The sequence below is a fragment of the Macaca nemestrina genome, chromosome 17, assembly GCF_043159975.1.
Source record: "Macaca nemestrina isolate mMacNem1 chromosome 17, mMacNem.hap1, whole genome shotgun sequence".
Lineage (NCBI taxonomy): Eukaryota > Metazoa > Chordata > Mammalia > Primates > Cercopithecidae > Macaca > Macaca nemestrina.
In genome coordinates this window covers 70,207,168-70,225,293 of record NC_092141.1, presented here as the reverse complement: position 1 = coordinate 70,225,293, position 18,126 = coordinate 70,207,168, and the positions used below count along the sequence as shown (strand labels likewise).

At 40.8% G+C, this 18,126-nt stretch overlaps 1 protein-coding gene across 23 annotated transcripts in view; it reads left to right on the top strand.

Moving 5' to 3' along the window:
* LOC105468500 (KAT8 regulatory NSL complex subunit 1) overlaps window positions 1-18,126 on the top strand; it is a 198,877-nt gene that overhangs the window by 168,951 nt on the left and 11,800 nt on the right. For all 23 annotated transcript variants that reach the window (XM_071083340.1, XM_071083337.1, XM_071083344.1 and 20 more), the window contains one exon: window positions 11,650-11,821. In XM_071083340.1, the coding sequence (XP_070939441.1) occupies window positions 11,650-11,821 (172 nt within the window). The remainder of the gene's footprint in view (window positions 1-11,649; window positions 11,822-18,126) is intronic.

Below are 18,126 nucleotides of genomic sequence, written 5' to 3'. Positions count from 1 at the left end.
GTTTGGGATGGATTGGCACAAGAGACTGGAGGTGGAAAGACAGACTAACAGTAGTAATGCTGGAGGATATAATAGTGTAAGGCCTCTACAACTCTGAAGGTGGAATATTTTAAATGTAATCTAAGGACTAATCACTAGGGTGTGGCAAGTGAATATCAGAGTAAGGCTCATGGAGAACATGGAGTACTTCCTAAATCATAATTTTATTATAAAATGATGGAATTACTAGTTGTAATTACTGAATCGCCTATATTGCTATTTACTGGGGGTCTAGTATGGTAGACGTTAGTAATTAAGTGAATGAAGAAGCACTCCAGTAGAAAGTTGTTATAATATATGCCATTATGTTCTTTTCCTGGCCCAGTGTCTAAGTGAGGTAGGTGTTTATAACTTAACCTAAGCGTACTAAGATTTCAGATCAATAAAGTTATTAAAATAGGTACCAGCCAATTTTAAAATAGGGTTGCTTTTTATTTGTTAAGTGAAATTATGTTTATAATTAAACCATAAGACAAATAGTATTGTTTTTAAAAAAGGAAAGGAATGTAGTTTTATTAATAATTTACTGTATTCTCATTCTCAATTTACTGTGGACCATTAGACACCTGTGTATAGTCTGGCAGTGGAAACCATCAGTGTTTGGAAATGAATGGTTGAAAAGGCTGGGTTTTTTTGTACTAATAACCAGTAGAATAAATAATGGCTACATGTATTACTAACATACCCTTGAAATTTTTTTATTGCCCTCAATAGCATTTCTTTTCAATTTTTTAAAAAGTAGCATTTCCTAACAAATTGGCAATGTTAATGGCATCATTTTAGAATTTTGTAGTCCATGTTATCTTAGGGGGATTGCTGTGAGCTAAATTTTAAAGCTGGCTTCCGTAGAATTCCGAGTAATCCTCCTCTTCTTCCCATTGTATCACACTTGAAGAGTGGCATTTTTGTACAGGGCATTCTCTTATGGCTATGACCAGGTTTTCTGTAGACATCAGGGTAGATAAAGGTGTTAATATATAATTCTAGGCTTCCTAATTTTGATTCCACCTATTTAAATCCAGTTTCATGACACCATGGTTGAGGACTAATGAACTAGAGTTAGTATGAGTCAGTATTAAAAGTTAATAATTTGATAAGTTCTTCCTTGACAGAGTGCGATAGACCTTGGAGGCCCAACTTTTTAATACTAGTTAGACATTTGGAAGGGAGCAAGCATGCCATGTAGAAAATTGTTGTACCTTAGGACATAAAGCTACTAAAAGAATACTCAAATCACTCTGTGCTTAGAATAGTTACCTCTTAACAGTTATGAGGATGTTTTATATATACGTTATAAGACACATACAAAATAAATTTTGAAAGACTGAGATAAAATAGAAGCTTACATGTTTTGTTTCTTCACTCTGATGGATCTTCAAGAGCCAGTTGTGGGATACGCTTGATTTTGATAGAGTTGCCAGACCTATGAAAATCTTTCCAAATGTTAACAGTGGATGAGTTAAATAACAAATATCAAATGCAAAGCAAAATCAAATGATTATAACTTGTCCTTGAGCCAAAAGGATTTTTTTAGTGTTTTGGACAAATATGCTATGATTAACAGAAAATGGTGAATATTTTACTTTGGTATTAATTCCTTCATAAGTATTAAATTGAATATTTCTTGGGAGTCCCTTCAAAGAGAATTGATAGCATTACAGTATTAATTAAGGGAACACAGGAATTTTTTCATGTATCAAAGTCTTTTATCTATTTTATTATTTTATTGAGATGGAGGTCTCAATGTTGCACAGGCTGATTTTTTGTTTTTTGTTGTTGTTTGTTTTTTGTTCCCTCCCCCGTCCCCCTCCCCCCCCCCGCCCCACTAAGATGGAGTCTCGCTCTGTCACCAGGCTGGAGTGCAGTGGCACAATCTCTTCATCTCAAAAAAAAAAAAAAAAAAAAAAAAATTAACCAGCTGTGTTGGCAGCTACACAGGTGGTGAGGCAGGAGAATGGTTTGAATCTGGGAGGTGGAGGTTGCACTGAGCCAAGATCAAGTTACTGCATCCAGTCTGGGTGACAGAACTAGACTCTGTCTCAAAACAATAACTTTTTTTTTTTTTCCCTGTTTCTCTCTTAGTTCCAGCTGAGAACAAGTGTTGATCAGTTTCCTTCTCTCTCTCTCTCTCTCTCTCTCTCTCTCTCTCTCTCTCTCTCTCTCTCTCTCTGTTTTTGAGTCGGAGCCTTGCCTTGCTTTGTCGCCCAGGCTGCAGTGCGGTGGCATGACCTCGGCTCACTGCGACGTCTGCTTCCCGGGCTCATATGATTCTCCTTCCTGCCTCAGCTTCCCAAGTAGCTGGGACTACAGGCACATGCTTCCATGCCCAGCTAATTATTGTAGTTTTGGTAGAGACGGGGTTTCACCATGTTGGCCAGGCTGGTTTCGAACTCCTGACCTTAGGTGATCTGCCCGCCTTGGCCTCCCAAAGTGCTGGGATTACAGGCATCAGCCACCAAGCCCAGCCTCCTTTCCTCCTCTTAGCATTTCCTGAAATCTAATTCTAGTCTCCTCAGCAACAAGACTGCCAGAAGCTCTCTGTCCTTTTCAGAGACTTTCCACTTAGCTTCATAGCCTCCTACCATTCACAGCTTCAGCGTTTTCTTTGGGAGAGTGGGTACTTGTCATGCTTAGTTCCCTGTCCTCTCTTTTTATTGATAATTTGACATTTCAAGTCTCTAGTGTTATCCATTCAGCCCTGTAAGACCACCAAAAGCTCTGCTCGTTTTTTTTTTCTTTTTTCTTTTTTTTTCAAGATGGAGTCTCGCTCTGTTGCCCAGGCTGGAGTGCAGTGGCACAATCCTTGGCTTACTGAAACCTCCGTCTCCCAGGTTCAAGTGATTCTTCTGCTTCAGCAAGTAGCTGAGATTACAGACACTGCCACCATGCCCAGCTAATTTTTGTATTTTTAGTAGAGACGGGTTTTCACTATGTTGGCCAGCTTCTTTTCCTCTCTGGAATCTTGGCTCTCAATATTGTCATTATGTCAGCATTTTTCTTACGTTTTGAGAGAGAGAGAGAGAGAGTGTGTGTGTGTGTGTGTGTGTGTGTGTGTGTGTGTGTGTGTGTGTGTGTGTGTGTGTGTGTGTGTTTTAAATCTGGCTTTTCCAGTTAGTGTTGGTTTGATATAAGCTATCCATACTATGTGATTTATTTGTTGAGAAAACTTTATTTATCCCTTAGTTTCCCACAGCCTACTTTCTTTTAAAAATTGTATACCTATAGTATTATTTTCTTGCCTCTTGGCATATCTAACAATGTTTTATTTATGTTTTAAGCCAAAAATCCAATTAATAATTTTCCCTGCTTGTAGCATGTGGATTGTGCTATCTTCCTTTAAAGAGGCTTTGTTTTGCTGGCAAGTAAATTCCTTGTCATTTGTTAGGTCGGTGAGGAGTTGGCTGACTTAGTAGTTTGACTGCACAACTAAAGCAGGATCTTCTCTCTTGAATTCTCTATGCAACTTTGACTGGTCACAGTTTAAAAGCCTCCCAGACTTGTGTTAGCTGTGGAAACCATTTCAGTTCACAGCTGCCTAGTTGCTCTTGCCTGGCCTGATAGTTTCACCCTATACGTGCACCTTTTAATATTTAGCAAACACTCGGGGATCTAATGAAGATTTCTGGGGCTCTTTCTGTAAAGCTTCCTCCTCTCAAGAATTCTGCCTTGCAATTTTCAGTTTCCTTAGTCTCTGAATTCTGATCTAGGGAGAATTTGCTTCCTCAATTCAGTGAAGCTATTGTGCTCTGCTTCAGATCCTTCTCCCTGCCCTGCAGTCTAGAATGTACTTTCAGGCAGAAAACCAGGGCAGTCTTAGAGACCACCCCATTTGTTTCTCAGTCGTATACTGCCTGTTGTCCAGTTTTCTAGTTTATGACTGAAAGGTAAATCTGATCACTATTACTCTGCTAAAAGCAGAAGTCCTGTGGTGTCACTGTTTTCTTCTCCAAATTTTGTTATGAAATTACTCAGATACGAAGTTGAATGAATTTTACAGTGAACACCTGTGTAGCTACTCCCTAGGTTCTGCCACTAACATTTTAGCATACAATCATCCTTCCATTTATTAATCCATCTTATTTTTAGTGCATTTGAAAAACACTGGTGTTTTTCTGTCCCTTGTGTTTCTTGAAAACTAGTAGAGACTTGAATAAATCCGGTTTTGAGTTTTGTGAGAAAACACAAGGTGGCCTTATTATGCTTGTATCAGAAGACACGTAATGACTAAACTGTTTGTGTTATCAACCACTGGTGATAATTGCCTGGACCCATTGTTACATTGGAAGTTGAAGAATGGTGATATTCTACTTGTATCATTTCTGTTTTTCTTTTATTAGCTAGAATATGTTTATAAGGGTAAACTTGTCCTTTTCAACTATTTGTTTACCCTGAGGTACAGTTTTTATAGAAGAAAGCATAATTTGTTGTTTTTTATTTACCAATTTTCAAAATAACATTAGTTTTCTACCATCCTCTAAAGACAGTCACTGAAGTTTTTCATGAAGGGGCTGTGAGTCATTGATTGAAACATATTTGAGGTATTTCAAGCCATTGTAGTCCTTTATGATGCTAATGTTACCTGATCTTTGGCTAGTGGAAGCTCTCTTCAAGCTTGTTCTTGAGTCCTTTTCCTTTGACTGCAGTAGTCTTTGTTCTCACTATTAATTTCTGTTTTGTTTTTTGTTTTCCTTTTTTACTGAGTCTTATGTTTACTGTGACTCACCACTAATATTTAATGAGAGCCTGTGCTTTGAATTTTTCTAGAAGGGATGACCGTAATTTGAACCTCATGGTTCTCAATGATTTTGTCCTCACAGGAGACATTTGGCAATGTCTGTAGTAATTATTGATTTTCACAAATTGGGGGAGTAGGGAGGCACATGCACCATGAGGACAGAGATGCTGCTTGATATCTGCAGTGCACAGGACAGTCCCCCACAACAAAGAAGTGCCAGCTGTTGAGAAATCATGCAGTACACTAATTTAGTTACAGTCATTTGATCTTTCCTACAATCCCATGAAATTGGTATTGTCAGTCCTTTTTAACAAGTGAGAAAATTTAAGGATGTCATGTGACTTATCAATGATCATATTATACAGTGTTAAGCTAGAATTTTGAAATCAAGATCTCTGATGGTAAATGTTCTATCAGGTTCTCCCCTTAAATATAAATAGCCATACTTATGGTTTTATAAAAGTGATTAAGTGTCGAGAGCCAGATACTGTTGTGAGTTGTGTTTAAAATAACTCTATCAGGTACTCTCCTGTTAGTAAAGATGAAGACACAGTAACTTGTCTAAGGCCACACGGCTAGTAAGTGGCAGAGTCAGGGTTCAAACCCAGGCAGTCTGGCTCCATAGCTCATACTGTTAACCACTGTGTATTGCTTCACAATTTTTTTTTTTTTTTAGATTCGAGTATAATATTTGTTTTTATATTTAAATCTCTATTTGGGGCCAGACATGGTGGCTCACACCTGTTATTCCAGCACTTTGGGAGGCCAAGGTGGATGGATTACCTGAGGTCAGGAGTTTGAGACCAGCCTTGCCAGCGTGGCGAAACCCCATCTCTACCGAAAATACCAAAAAAATTAGCTGGGCGTTGTGGCAGGAGCCTGTAGTCCCAGCTACTCTTGGTTTTCCTAATTCATTTGTTGAAAAAGTAGTATCTCCTTTTTTTAAAAAAAACTGATTTAGAAGTATTACTTTAAACAATAAACTGTCATATATATTTTGGTCAATTTTTGTTTTTATTTAATTTTTCTGTTTCTTAACCAAGGGCAGATTATTTTAATTACTATAACTGTAAAACATGTAATAGGCCAGATCACTCCCCTGTATTTTTGCTTATCAGAAATGTGAGGGGTGGGAGGGGAATGGTTCCTCACATTTATTCTTTCAGTTGTATCTTTTACATTATTTGTTTAAATCCCCTTTGCCTTGTCTCCCCTCCCCCCTCAAGTCTATTAAGGTTCTACATTAATTTGTAGAATATCAATATCTTTAAACTTTGTGCTGAAATTTCTTGTTAAAGTTATTCCAGGGCATTTTTTGTTGTTACAGTCAATAATATCTTTTTTCACTTGTATTTCTTTTCTTTTTTTTTTTTTGAGACCAAGTTTTGCTCTTGTCACCCAGGCTGGAGTGCAGTGGTACAATCTCAGCTCACTGCAACCTCCGCCTCCTGGGTTCAAGAGATTCTTCTGCCTCAGCCTCCCGAGTAGCTGGGATTACAGGTGCCCACCACCACACGTGGCCAATTTTTTGTAGAGACGGGGTTTCACCATGTTTGTCAGGCTGGTCTTGAACTCCTAACCTCAGGTGATTCACCTTCCTCAGTCTCCCAAAGTGCTGGGAATACAGGCGTGAGCCACTGCGCCTGGCCTTTCACTTGTATTTCTAAATAAAAATTACTTTGGGCCAGGCGCAGTGGCTCACGTCTGTAATCCCAGCACTTTGGGAGGCCGAGGCGGGTGGATTACGAGGTCAGGAGATTGAGACCATCCTGGCTAACGCAGTGAAACCGCTTCTCTACTAAAAATACAAAAAAATTAGCCGGGTGTTGTGGCGGGCGCCTGTAGTCCCAGCTACTCGAGAAGCTGAGGCAGGAGAATGGCGTGAACCCGAGAGGCAGAGCTTGCAGTGAGCTGAAATCCGCGCCACTGCACTCCAGCCTGGGCGACAGAGCGAGACTCCGTCTCAAAAAAAAAACCAAAACAAAACAAAAGTTACTTTGAAGACTGACATTTAAAGAAAAAGACATGATGTGAGAGAATGACCATGGAATTAGTGGTTGAAGAGCCAAGTGCAGAGGCTTATGATGTGGAAGGTTGCCTGCTATCTTGGAGAAATATAGCAAGGAAATCAGAGTAACTGATGGTGTCAGCTAGGAGAGTAACAAAAAATGAAGTGAAGTCAGAGAGAGGATAGAGGCGACAAATGCTGTAGGACCTTGTGGAAACCATGCAAGAAGTTTGGTTTCTATTCGTCATGAGATGAGAAGTCATTTGGAAGATTATGAGGTTCGTATGATATGATTGAGATTTTAAAACAAGGTTTACACTGATTACTGTGTTGATTGATTTGGAAGAGCCAGTAGGCGGAGGATCAGTTAGGAGGGTTGAAGAAACCATTGGAGAAAAGATAGTGACTTGGACTAGATTGAGTGTAGTTAAGGTGGTATGAAGTGGTTGGATTCTGCCAATAGGATTTCATGACTGGGGCTGGTCACGGTGGCTCACGCCCATAATCCCAACACTTTGGGAAGCTAACGTGGGTGGATTATCTGAGGTCAGGAGTTCGAGACCAGCCTGGCCAACATGGTGAAACCCTGTCTCTACTAAAAATACAAAAAATTAGCTGGGCGTGGTGGTGCACGCCTGTAATCCCAGCTGCTCGGCAGGCTAAGGCAGAAGAATCTCTTGAACCCAGGAGGCGGAGGTTGCAGTGAGCCGAGATCACGCCATTGCACTCCCGCCTGGGCGACAAGCAAAACTCCATCTCAAAAAAAAAAAAAAAAAAAAAAAAGAATTTCGTGATTGGATATGAGGTGTGATAAAAAGAAAGGAGTTTAGCATGAGTCTGAGGATTTAGGACTTAGGAGATAGGGAAAGAGCAGGACTCAGTTTTGAACATGTTAACTCTGAGATGCCTGTTGAGTCTAGGCTAGGCACAGTGGCCCAGGCCTGAAATCCCAGCATTTTGGGAGGCCAAATTAGGAGTATTGCTTGAAGCCAAAAGTTTGAGATTCAGCCTGGACAGTACAGTGAGAGTCTTCTGTCTCTACAAAGAGTTAGCACAATTTTTAAAAAAAAACAGAAGTCTGAGATGTTGAGTGAGCAGTTAAATGTGCAAGTCTAAAATGATGTTGCTTGATTTCTTAATATTGAATGATTTTGATATTCAGAAATAAATCCCTAGTGCTCATGATATGTTTATATTTGTTGTTAATTTTGTGTTTGTCTGTCTGTTTCTTTTTGAGATGGAGTCTCACTCTGTCCCCCAGGCTAGAGTACAGTGGCGCGATCTCGGTTCACTGCAACCGCCGCCTCCCGGGTTCAAGCGATTCTCCTGCCTCAGCCGCCTGAGTAGCTGGGACTACAGGTGCCCTTCACCATGCCCGGCTAATTTTTGTATTTTTAGTCTTAGAGACAGGGTTTCACCATATTGGCCAGGCTGGTCTCAAACTCCTGACCTTGTGATTCGCCCGCCTCAGCCTCCCAAAGTGCTGGAATTACAGGCATGAGCCACCACACCCAGCCTTGTTTTTTTTCTTTTAAGAGAGTGATTCACTCTGTCTCCCAGGCTGGAGTGCAGTGGACATGATCACTGTAGCTCTTCACTCCTGGGCTCAAGTGAGCCACCTCAGCCTACCAAATAGCTAGGGCTGCACGTGCACACCACCTGTTGTGATACTTTTTAAAATTTGTTTTCTTACTTTAATACACAATATTGTGTGTGTTCTTACTGTTTTTAACTTAAATGAATTCATGCAGATGATTTGGCATCTTGTTTTAGTGAAAGAATGTGTGTGTGTGTACACTTAAGTTTGTCTACAGGATAGATTCTTAGTGTGGATTTGTGCAACATGGGTATGAATTCAAGTTTTCTTTCAAAAATTTTCTAAAGTGTATACTTTAATAAGTATTAAATATATTTTTGGCCGGGTGCGGTGGCTCATGCCTGTAATCCCAGCACTTTGGAAGGCCGAGGTGGGCAGATCACGAGGTCAGGAGATCGAGACCATTCTGGCTAACAATGGTGAAACCCTGTCTCTACTGAAAAAACAAAAAACAGAAAAAGTAGCTGGGCGTGGTGGTGGGTGCCTGTAGTCCCAGCTGCTTGGGAGGCTGAGGCAGGAGAATGGTGTGAACCTGGAAGGCGGACTCGTGCCACTGCACTCCAGCTTGGGTGACAAAGTGAGACTCCGTCTCAAAAATAAATAATAAGTATTAAATATATTTTTATATACTCCTCAGGTTCTATTAATACTTTACAGTTTTTAATTAAAAAATGAGATTACTGTTTAAGTTGCATGTGTACATATACCCTTTTGTCAAGTTACAAGTAGGATTCTACCCTTTATTCTATTTTTTTAATTTTTAAATTTTTTTGGAGTTGGAGTTTTGCTCTTGTCGCCCAGGCTGGAGTGTGGTGGTGCAGTCTCGACTCACTGCAACCTCTGCCTCCCAGGTTCAAGCGATTCTCTTGCCTCAGCCTTTCAAGTAGCTGGGATTACAGGTGCCCACTACCACGCCCAGTTTTTTGTGTTTTTAGTAGAGACGGGGTTTCACCATGTTGGCCAGGCTGGTCTTGAACTCCTGACCTCAGGTTATCCACCCACCTTGGCCTCCCAAAGTGCTGAGATTACAGGCATGAGCCACCATGCCTGGCCTGTTTTTTTTTATTTTTTTGAGACAGGATGTTAGTCTTTTTCCCGGGCTACAGTGCAGTGGTTATAGTGGCTCACTATAACCTGAACTCCTAGGCTTAAGTGATTGTTCTCCGTCAGCCTCCTGAGTAGCTGGGACTAAAGGCGTGCAATACCATACTGGGCTAAGTTTTCTTTCTTTCTTTCTTTCTTTTTTTTTTTTTTTTTAAAGAGATGGAGTCTTACTGTGTTGCCCAGGCTAGTCTCTGACTCTTGGCTTCAAGCAATTCTGTCTCCTACCTCAAAGTTTTGGGATTACAGTTGTGAGCCACCACGCCGAGCCACATCTGTTGAGTTTTGTTGTTGTTGTTGTTTTGAGATTTAGTCTCATTCCGTCGCCCAAGCTGGAGTGCAGTGGTGTGATCTCGGCTCACTGCATCCTCTGCCTCCCAGATTCAAGCGATTCTCCTGCCTCAGCCTTCCGAGTAGCTGAGATGACAGGTTCCCACCACCACGCCCAGCTAATGTTTGTATTTTCGGTAGAGTTGAGGTTTCACACATGTTGGCCAGGCTAGTCTCAAACTCCTGACCTCAAGTGATCCACCTGCCTTGGCATCCCAGTATTGACTTTGACTTAAGTGATACACTCTAGCCGTAAAATGGAATGTTAAATGTCCCATATGGAGAGCTAGTTGACGTCATGGGTCAGTTTCTAGTCTCTCTCTTCTATTTGCTGTACCTACTGGAGTGAGTTAATCTCTTTTGAATATTGAAAGTGTCAGTATAATTTTTAGATCCTAACCAATTTTCCTGAATCCTCCTACTCACCTACTCTGTGATCTCATTTTCATTTCTACCTACTTATTTCTCTTTACCTCAAAATGTCATCCTCTCCAGAAAACCAGTTCTTATTACACAGATACAGGGATTTTTTTTCCCCCAAAACAATACCAGTTAATGTTGTCTATACAAAAGTAGCATGCCTAGTTGGTATCACTCCCTTTGAGTGGTCTCTACCTCTGTGTGATTTGCCCAGTCTAACCTTTAAAAGACCTTATTTGCGTGCCACCTCTCTGTGGTTGCAATAGAATGTTGGGGGAATGTTGATAAAGACCACATTGTTCTTATATATATCTTTCTCTTACACAAATCCATAAAAGGCTTTCGAGATGTCTCTGCTGAAAATAAATGGAGCTCTAGTAAATGTTAAGAGTTTTTGCTAGCAGAGTTTTGATGCTTTTTGTCTTTGTTCTACTACTGAGCTTGCTCCTTGGATGCCTTCTTATAGTGCCATTCAACATGCAAGTATTTTTTTTCCGGGCCTGTGTGTCCAGGTGACTTTATGAGTTAGGCTTTGGCAAATGCCATACTTGTTCATCCTAACACTAGAATGTAGGGATCCTGCATTCAGCATGACCTGAAGTTTGCTCAAAGCATAAAATTGTAGATGTTCGGGTTTTTTTTTACAGAATTCAATCTTTTGAAGACTTAAATTAGTTCATATTTAACTCTGGACTTAATGTGGAGAAGTTATCAATTATTCTGCCCACATGTGCACAAAGGAAGTTTAATGGAAATAATTTCTATCCCTTTGGAATTAATCTAACATGAAGACTATGAAAGTGAGCATTTGCTATACAAAATGTTATTTCGTTACTTAGGTATGAGCTTTGTAACAGTGGATTTTAGGCCAGGTTAAAGAGTAGTTAATAAGTTACTTACAAGTTACAAGCTTCAGGGAAGCTTGCCACCTGGCTTGAGACCACCTGAAAGTCTTTTGAAGAGGAGGTGTGAAGAGAAGAGAAGAGGTGTGGTTGGTAATTGAAGGCTCCCAGGTGGATACATTTGCTGAAGAAAGCGAGTAATGTCCCACCTGGGAATCGGGAGCCAACTATTCGCCTTAGCAGACCATGAAGGTCGTGAAAGCATGCAGATTTTATAAAGTGTTCTCAAAAAGCACAGTTTTAATATCTTTTTAAGCTCTCAGAAGTTTGATACCTAGGTAAGCACTTAGAGCTTCAAGTAGTTAGATTTCATCAATGAAAAGGAAGCAAGTTTCCTTACCCACTTTTGAAGGTCAGTGTGTTAGACAAATGGAAATATTTTAACAAACTAATCAAACATCCTTTTAGTAGTATCATATAAGTATCTAGAAAGGTCTTCTCAATCTTTGGAATAACAAATGGGGAGCTGGCTTTTTATCAGATGCTGAATTGTCAGTTTTGTTTGACTTTTTCACAGGTTCACCGGAACAGCACAATCCGCCCTGGCTGTGATGTGAATCCCTCCTGTGCATTGTGTGGTTCAGGCAGCATCAACACTATGCCTCCCGAAATTCACTATGAAGCCCCTCTGTTGGAACGTCTTTCCCAGTTGGACTCTTGTGTTCACCCTGTTCTAGCATTTCCAGATGGTAAGAAAGACCACAGACTAGAAAGTCTAATAAGAGAGACTTGAGAGAGTTCTAGGTGAAAGAAAATCAGCCAAGGTCCAGTTACAACTCAGATACTTTCAAGGTACAACTTTCATCAACCAAGTCTTCTCTTAGAATTTTAGAAAAAGGCTGCAACAGATCCACCAAACCAGAAGGTGCCACTAAAAGATTGCAACTTAATATGAGATTTCCTTGTAACTCTCCAAGTAGCTAGGAGAGATCTGGGCTCAGTTGCCTCTAGCCACAGTCATCTGGTCCAAAATACGCTTAGTATATCTTTAAAAATGTTTTGCCTAGGCCAGGCGTGGTGGCTCACGCCTGTAATCCCGGCACTTTGAGAGGCTGAGGCGGGCGGATCACCTGAGGTCAGGAATTCTAGGCTAGTCTCTACTAAATACGAAAAATTAGCCAGTAGTGGTTGTGCCTGCCTGTAATCCCAGCTACTTGGGAAGCTAAGGCAGGAAAATTGCTTGAACCTGGGAGGCAGAGGTTACAGTGAGCCAAGATTGCGCCATTGCACTCCAGCCTGGATAACAGAGCAAGACTCCATCTCAGAAAAAAAAAGTTTTGTCTGTGTGTGCCATGATATAAAGTAGGATAGCAGTGTTCTAGGAGAATATCTTCATACTGGCATTTATGTGGTAACATGACAGCTTTGCAGGGTGTAGATAAGCACAACTCTTCATTGTTAGCTTGTACTGGCTTTAGAAAGTTTGCCTACCTGTTAAATCTGTGTCTGACAACCCTCCTTTCCCACCTCCCTTCCCATACCTGTACCTCTCCCACTTGACAAAAGAAGAGCATTCCTCTTGGCCATATTGAATCTCACTATGGGTCTTGCCCCAGATTGTAAAAATCTTGAGGCTAGGTGTTGTGGCCCACGTCTTTAATCCTGTCACTTTGGGAGACCGAGGCAGGCAGATCACTTGAGGTCAGGAGTTCGAGACCAGATGCGGTAGCTCACGCTTGTAATCCCAACTTTGGGAGGCCAAGACGGGCAGATCACAAGGTCAGAAGTTCGAGACCAGCCTGGCCAACGTGGTGAAACCCCATCTCTACTAAAAATACAAAAATTAGCTGGGTGTGGTGGCACATGTCTGTAATCCCAGTTATTCGGGAGGAGAATCGCTTGAACCTGGAGGCAGAGGTTGCAGTGAGCCAAGATCACGCCATTGCACTCCAGCCTGGAGACAGAGCAAGACTGTCTCAAAAAAAAAAAAATAAAAATAAAAAAAATAAAGAGATCATTTCTAAGAGTTCTCAGCACCTGAAGGAGAATCTCCCAGGTATTAAGTAAAAAGGTTTTGAGTTTTAAAAATAAAATGAAGATAGAGATAACTCAGGAGTTCTATCAACCAAGTTTTCTCTTAGAATTCTCCAAAAAGACTGCAACGGATCTACCAAACCAGAGGGTGCCACTAAACGATTGCAACTAATTGACAGTTGATCAAACATTAGATAATTGTAATCCCCTGTTGTGCATCTGTTCTTCAAATGATTGCATTTCTGGCCACCTAAATCCAGTAGATACCGGGATTTTTGGCTTTTGTTACCAACGCCCCCTCTGACTGTGATAAGGATGTGGTGTAATATTCCTGCGGCTGTGTGATTTCTTGTAAGAGAAAGGAAACAGAAAACCTGGAACACATGGATAGTCAGCAGTTGATGGAACGGTAAATTAACTTGAACACAATGAGTGGAAAACACTAAAACATTTTCCTCTGTGTTTCAGATTCCAGAGTCACTGACTTTTACCTTCCCCTGCCATTGGATTTATATAGCCCATGTAACTGCAGTTACTATGTGTATAGCATTTTACAGTTTATAGTACTCTTCTCATACTTGTCTCATTTGCTGCTCTCAATTTTTTTTTTTTTTTTTTTTTTGAGACCGTTTCGCTGTGTTGCCCAGGCTGGAGTGCAATGGTGCAATCTCGGCTCACTGCAACCTCCGCCTCCCAGGTTCAAGCAATTCTCCTGCCTCAGCCTCCTGAGTAGCTGGGACTACAGGCACATGCCACCACACCCAGCTAATTTTTGTACTTTTAGTAGAGACGGGATTTCATCATATTGGCCAGGAGGGTCTCGAACTCCTGACCTCATGATCCACCCATCTTAGCCTCCCAAAGTGCTGGGATTACAAGCATGAGCCACCGCACCTGGCTTTTTTTTTTTGGGACAGAGTCTCACTCTGTCATTCAGGCTAGAATGCAGTGGTGTGGTTTTTGGCTCATTGCAGCATTGGCCTCCCAGGATCAGGTGATGGTCCCACTTCAGTGGGTAGCTGGGACTGCAGGTGCATACCACGATGCCTGGCTAATTTTTTGCATTTTTAGTAGAGAAGAGGTTTCCCCGTGTTGCCCATGCTAGTCTCAAACTCTTGGGCTCAAACAGTCCACCTATCTTGGCTTCCTAAATTACTGGGATTATAGGCATGAGCCACCATGCCCAGCCCAGAAATTTTGTAAGGTGTTACTTCAGTTTTAGTGCTCAAGGAACAGGCTTGGTAAGGTTGTGGCTTACCTAAAACTAAATGGCTGATGAGTTTGATCAGACCCAGATATCTGATGCCTGTCCTTCCTTTGGCTATATTTCAAGTTCCTTTCCAGACAGATTATTAAGAGAAGTCAGATTTTTACCCTTTTAGGGATTCTGGCTACAGACAGCACCACCAGGAAGACTTAGGAACATTTGTTGGGTTACTCTCTGAAATACGGTGTTGAACTGTACAGTCTCATACTTGAAGGACAGGAAACCCTGACACTTAAGCGCACTCATTGGATATCACCTGCTAAACACAACAGTCATTTCTTTATCAACAGCATTACCACATACAGTTGCAAATAATCTCCCCCACCCTCAAATATACCCAGACCGTGTGTCTCTCAGCTCCTATTCCATTATTTAGCATCTCTACTAAGAGGTTCTATTTCCTTTGAACACTTTCTGTTTGCTGACTGCAGGACACTATAGATCTGACGTCATTGCTGCCCTACCGCATACCTTAGACGTCCTACACTATCATTCCAGGCAACTACAGGCAGCAATGAGGGGGAATGGAAAGAAGGATAGGGAACACTCCCCCTTTTCTGGTCTTTATGATTTTTATTTTCCTTCATCTAATCCTATTTGTTTTTCTGTCTATGTCTCACACACATACAAAGAGCTTCTAACTATGGCCCTGGGGTTTGGATGAAAAAGTTCGTCATTAAATTTTCCTTATGAGACTATGGTGACAGAGAGAGATTTTTTTTTTTTACATGTAGGCTCTATTGACTACTGTATTTGCCTGTGGATTAACTACACCTCGGTTGACCTGAAGACCTGATTACCATATCTAATATTGTTCCTGTTGGAATAATTCTGCTTTGATCCAGACAACTGTCACATTCAGAATGCAGTCCATTTGGAAATCAGAAGATTCCCATGGTTGCAGAGATAGCCAACTCCAAAGGGCACCATTCACATAATATCCTGTGTAAATAACACACCCCCTAAAGTATTGGGATTCCTTGTACATCATTGTATAGCAGTGAGTAACAGTGAAGGCTAGCAGCTTGGCATACTACTGTGTGGGTCAAACATTTGTGTGGTAGATTTTACTACTGGGCCACCCTTTATAACCTCTTCTCTAGAAGATGTTTAAAAGTGGCAGGATTTCCCACCTTTTTTTTTTTTTTTCCATAAGAAGATTAAAAATTATTTTGACTCAATTCCTGTGGATGGTTAGTTACATTTATACCAAACATAAATGCGGGAAATTGTTTGAATGTGATACTTAGCTATTCACAGATTTTTTTAAAAGTAGTTTTATTGCTTTTTCCTAACCAGTTTGTGTAGTTTGTTAGAATGACAACAACCAACTGCTGCTCTTCATCATGGAGTTGTGCCTTGCACCTTGACTGTACCCCAGCCACTTTTCATTAAGTGTGTGTAGGTGATAGAAGTTGAGGGACTGTGTTACAGCCAACTCTACGCCTGGCTGTGGAAGGTGGAGAGACTAGGATGTAATAACCTATTAGTATTCCAGCAGGAAGGGGGCTTTGTTTTACCACCTCAAGTAATCAAATCCAGTTAATCCTTAGTTGGAAATGTAGAGGATATATAACCTTGGAGAACAGCTTGTTAACTTTGTAAAAGGGGCTTAATAAGAGCACCACCTGCTGGCCATGAAGATCTATGGTATTTTGAGAGAACTTGCCAAACCCTGCATATGAGGCTACGGCAACTTCCCAGCAGGAGGAAGAAGTGAGCATTACAAAACACCCAGAAAAAGTGCGCCTGAGAAAATGGTGGAAAGTAAGGAGCCAGACAGCCAGGTGAATCATGGAATGTCAGACCCTAGTCATCCTGAAGTCAGGGTCTTCTCATTCATCTTTCATTTTGTTTGAGGAAACAATAACTTAAGTAATTTACTAATGACATTAGTAATTCATCTTATTTTCCTGTTACTTACCTGACAAGGATCTGTACCCTGTTCTCTGAAAATAGCAGTTTACATATGTGGGTATGGAATGTAGGAGAATGGATGTAGGAGAATGGGTATGGAATGTAGCTGAATGGATCTCTGGTGGGTTCTCTTCCATTTCATATCCCTTTCTTTGCTTACTTTCAGGTCCCGTATCCAGTCTATTTTAGATTTTTAACTCTTTACAAAACCTACGTATTATCACTTATTAGTATGTGAATTCGACCAGCAATTCCTAAGAGATCTTTTTTTTTTTAACTGACTGGGGGATTTAACTGGGTTCCTGTTCACTCTTAACATGGAAGCAATTAAAGGCAACACAGCAAACATCTAACAAAGTCTACCAGCTGGAGTTCCTTAAACTATTTATACTGGGTTTAAAGAGGAATTGCTCTTGATTCTGCTTAATACGTCAACTCAAGAGCGCAAGGTAGTGTTCCATGACTTGAGTTCTACAATGTGCCAACTTGCACTTAAGAGCATTTAGCTAAGAGGAAGGGTTTAGGAGTAAAGTTCCAGTTGAAGAGTCATTGACTCAACATGTTAGAGTTGAGAGACTCATAGCAGTCATATAATCTAGCAGTAACAAATAGATGTCTTTTCTTGTGCCTACTTAAATAAATTGATAGTAACTGTCTGGAGTTATTTAATGTATTGTTTGGGAAGAATCTGAGGTCTCCAGTACAACAGGAAAGACAGCTGTGTTTGGAGCGGAGGGTTAGAGAATGAATGCTAGAATGTTGCCAGCCCTGATCTAGCCCCACCGCCTCATTTCACAAGTAGAACGAAAGTCCGGCCGAATGATTTGTTGTTGCTTTCTCCTTCTACTCAGAGATAGAACCAGGACCTGAATCCAGGCCTACTTGTTTCTAGTCATTGCTGTTTTCACTATAAATCCATGCTTTTGGAGTCCCATTACATATATACACAGCCGTTGCCAAGTGGGAGTAGCTCTTCTGCTGACAAAAGGGTATTGTGGGATGGACAGGAAGTGACCTCCTCTCCTTTCTTGAGCCTCTTTTATACATTCCAGCTCAGCCCAGCTTTCAGATTGTTCTACAGGGCTGAGTGCTTCTAGACAATGCTTTATTTCCTAGGATTTGGTATAGCTGAGTTTGTTTTTAAGTGTGGAAAAGAGTGATTATGAGAAACATTTGAGAAGACAGCACGGTCCTCAGAGACTGTGTCCTTACACTTGGACAGGTAGCAAATGTTTGTTTTGATTAAAACTTTAATAGTTTTCCTAATTTGTTTCACTGTCATAAGGCCCAGTAGTCTATTCTTAGAGAAACCATGGAGCTGAGGCTGCTTACCCTCTGGGAAAAATCATCCCTGAGAATATTAGCTTTTTTAAGTTTTGTTTTTTTCCAACTCAGATTTTTATTCCAGTCCTGGAAGGCCTAACATTCAGTGTCATGAAATTCGTCATCTATACCATAGGCAGGAGTGGCTAAATTTCTTTTACTCTGCAGAACTGACTTGGAAAATATTTTGTACTCTGTTTGTTGGGAGTAATTTGAGAAATAATTGACTTTACCACAGAATCCCCCCCATCCTCTGGGTCAGTGAAGTAGCCTCAGGGTATATTGTCTAAGAGTATGGGCTTTAGGGTTGTATAATCCTGAGTTTGAAAGTTGGTTGTTACTCGTTAAACTGTGTAACCTTGGACGTAGTTAATGCACCTTTCTGCATCTGTTCCCTATCTTTAAGTATAATGGTGCTTGCCTCATGGAACTGTTACGAAGATTAAGTGGCACACACATGATATATACACAGTGCCTGGCAGATAATAATGGGTTCAGTAATGTTAATTTACA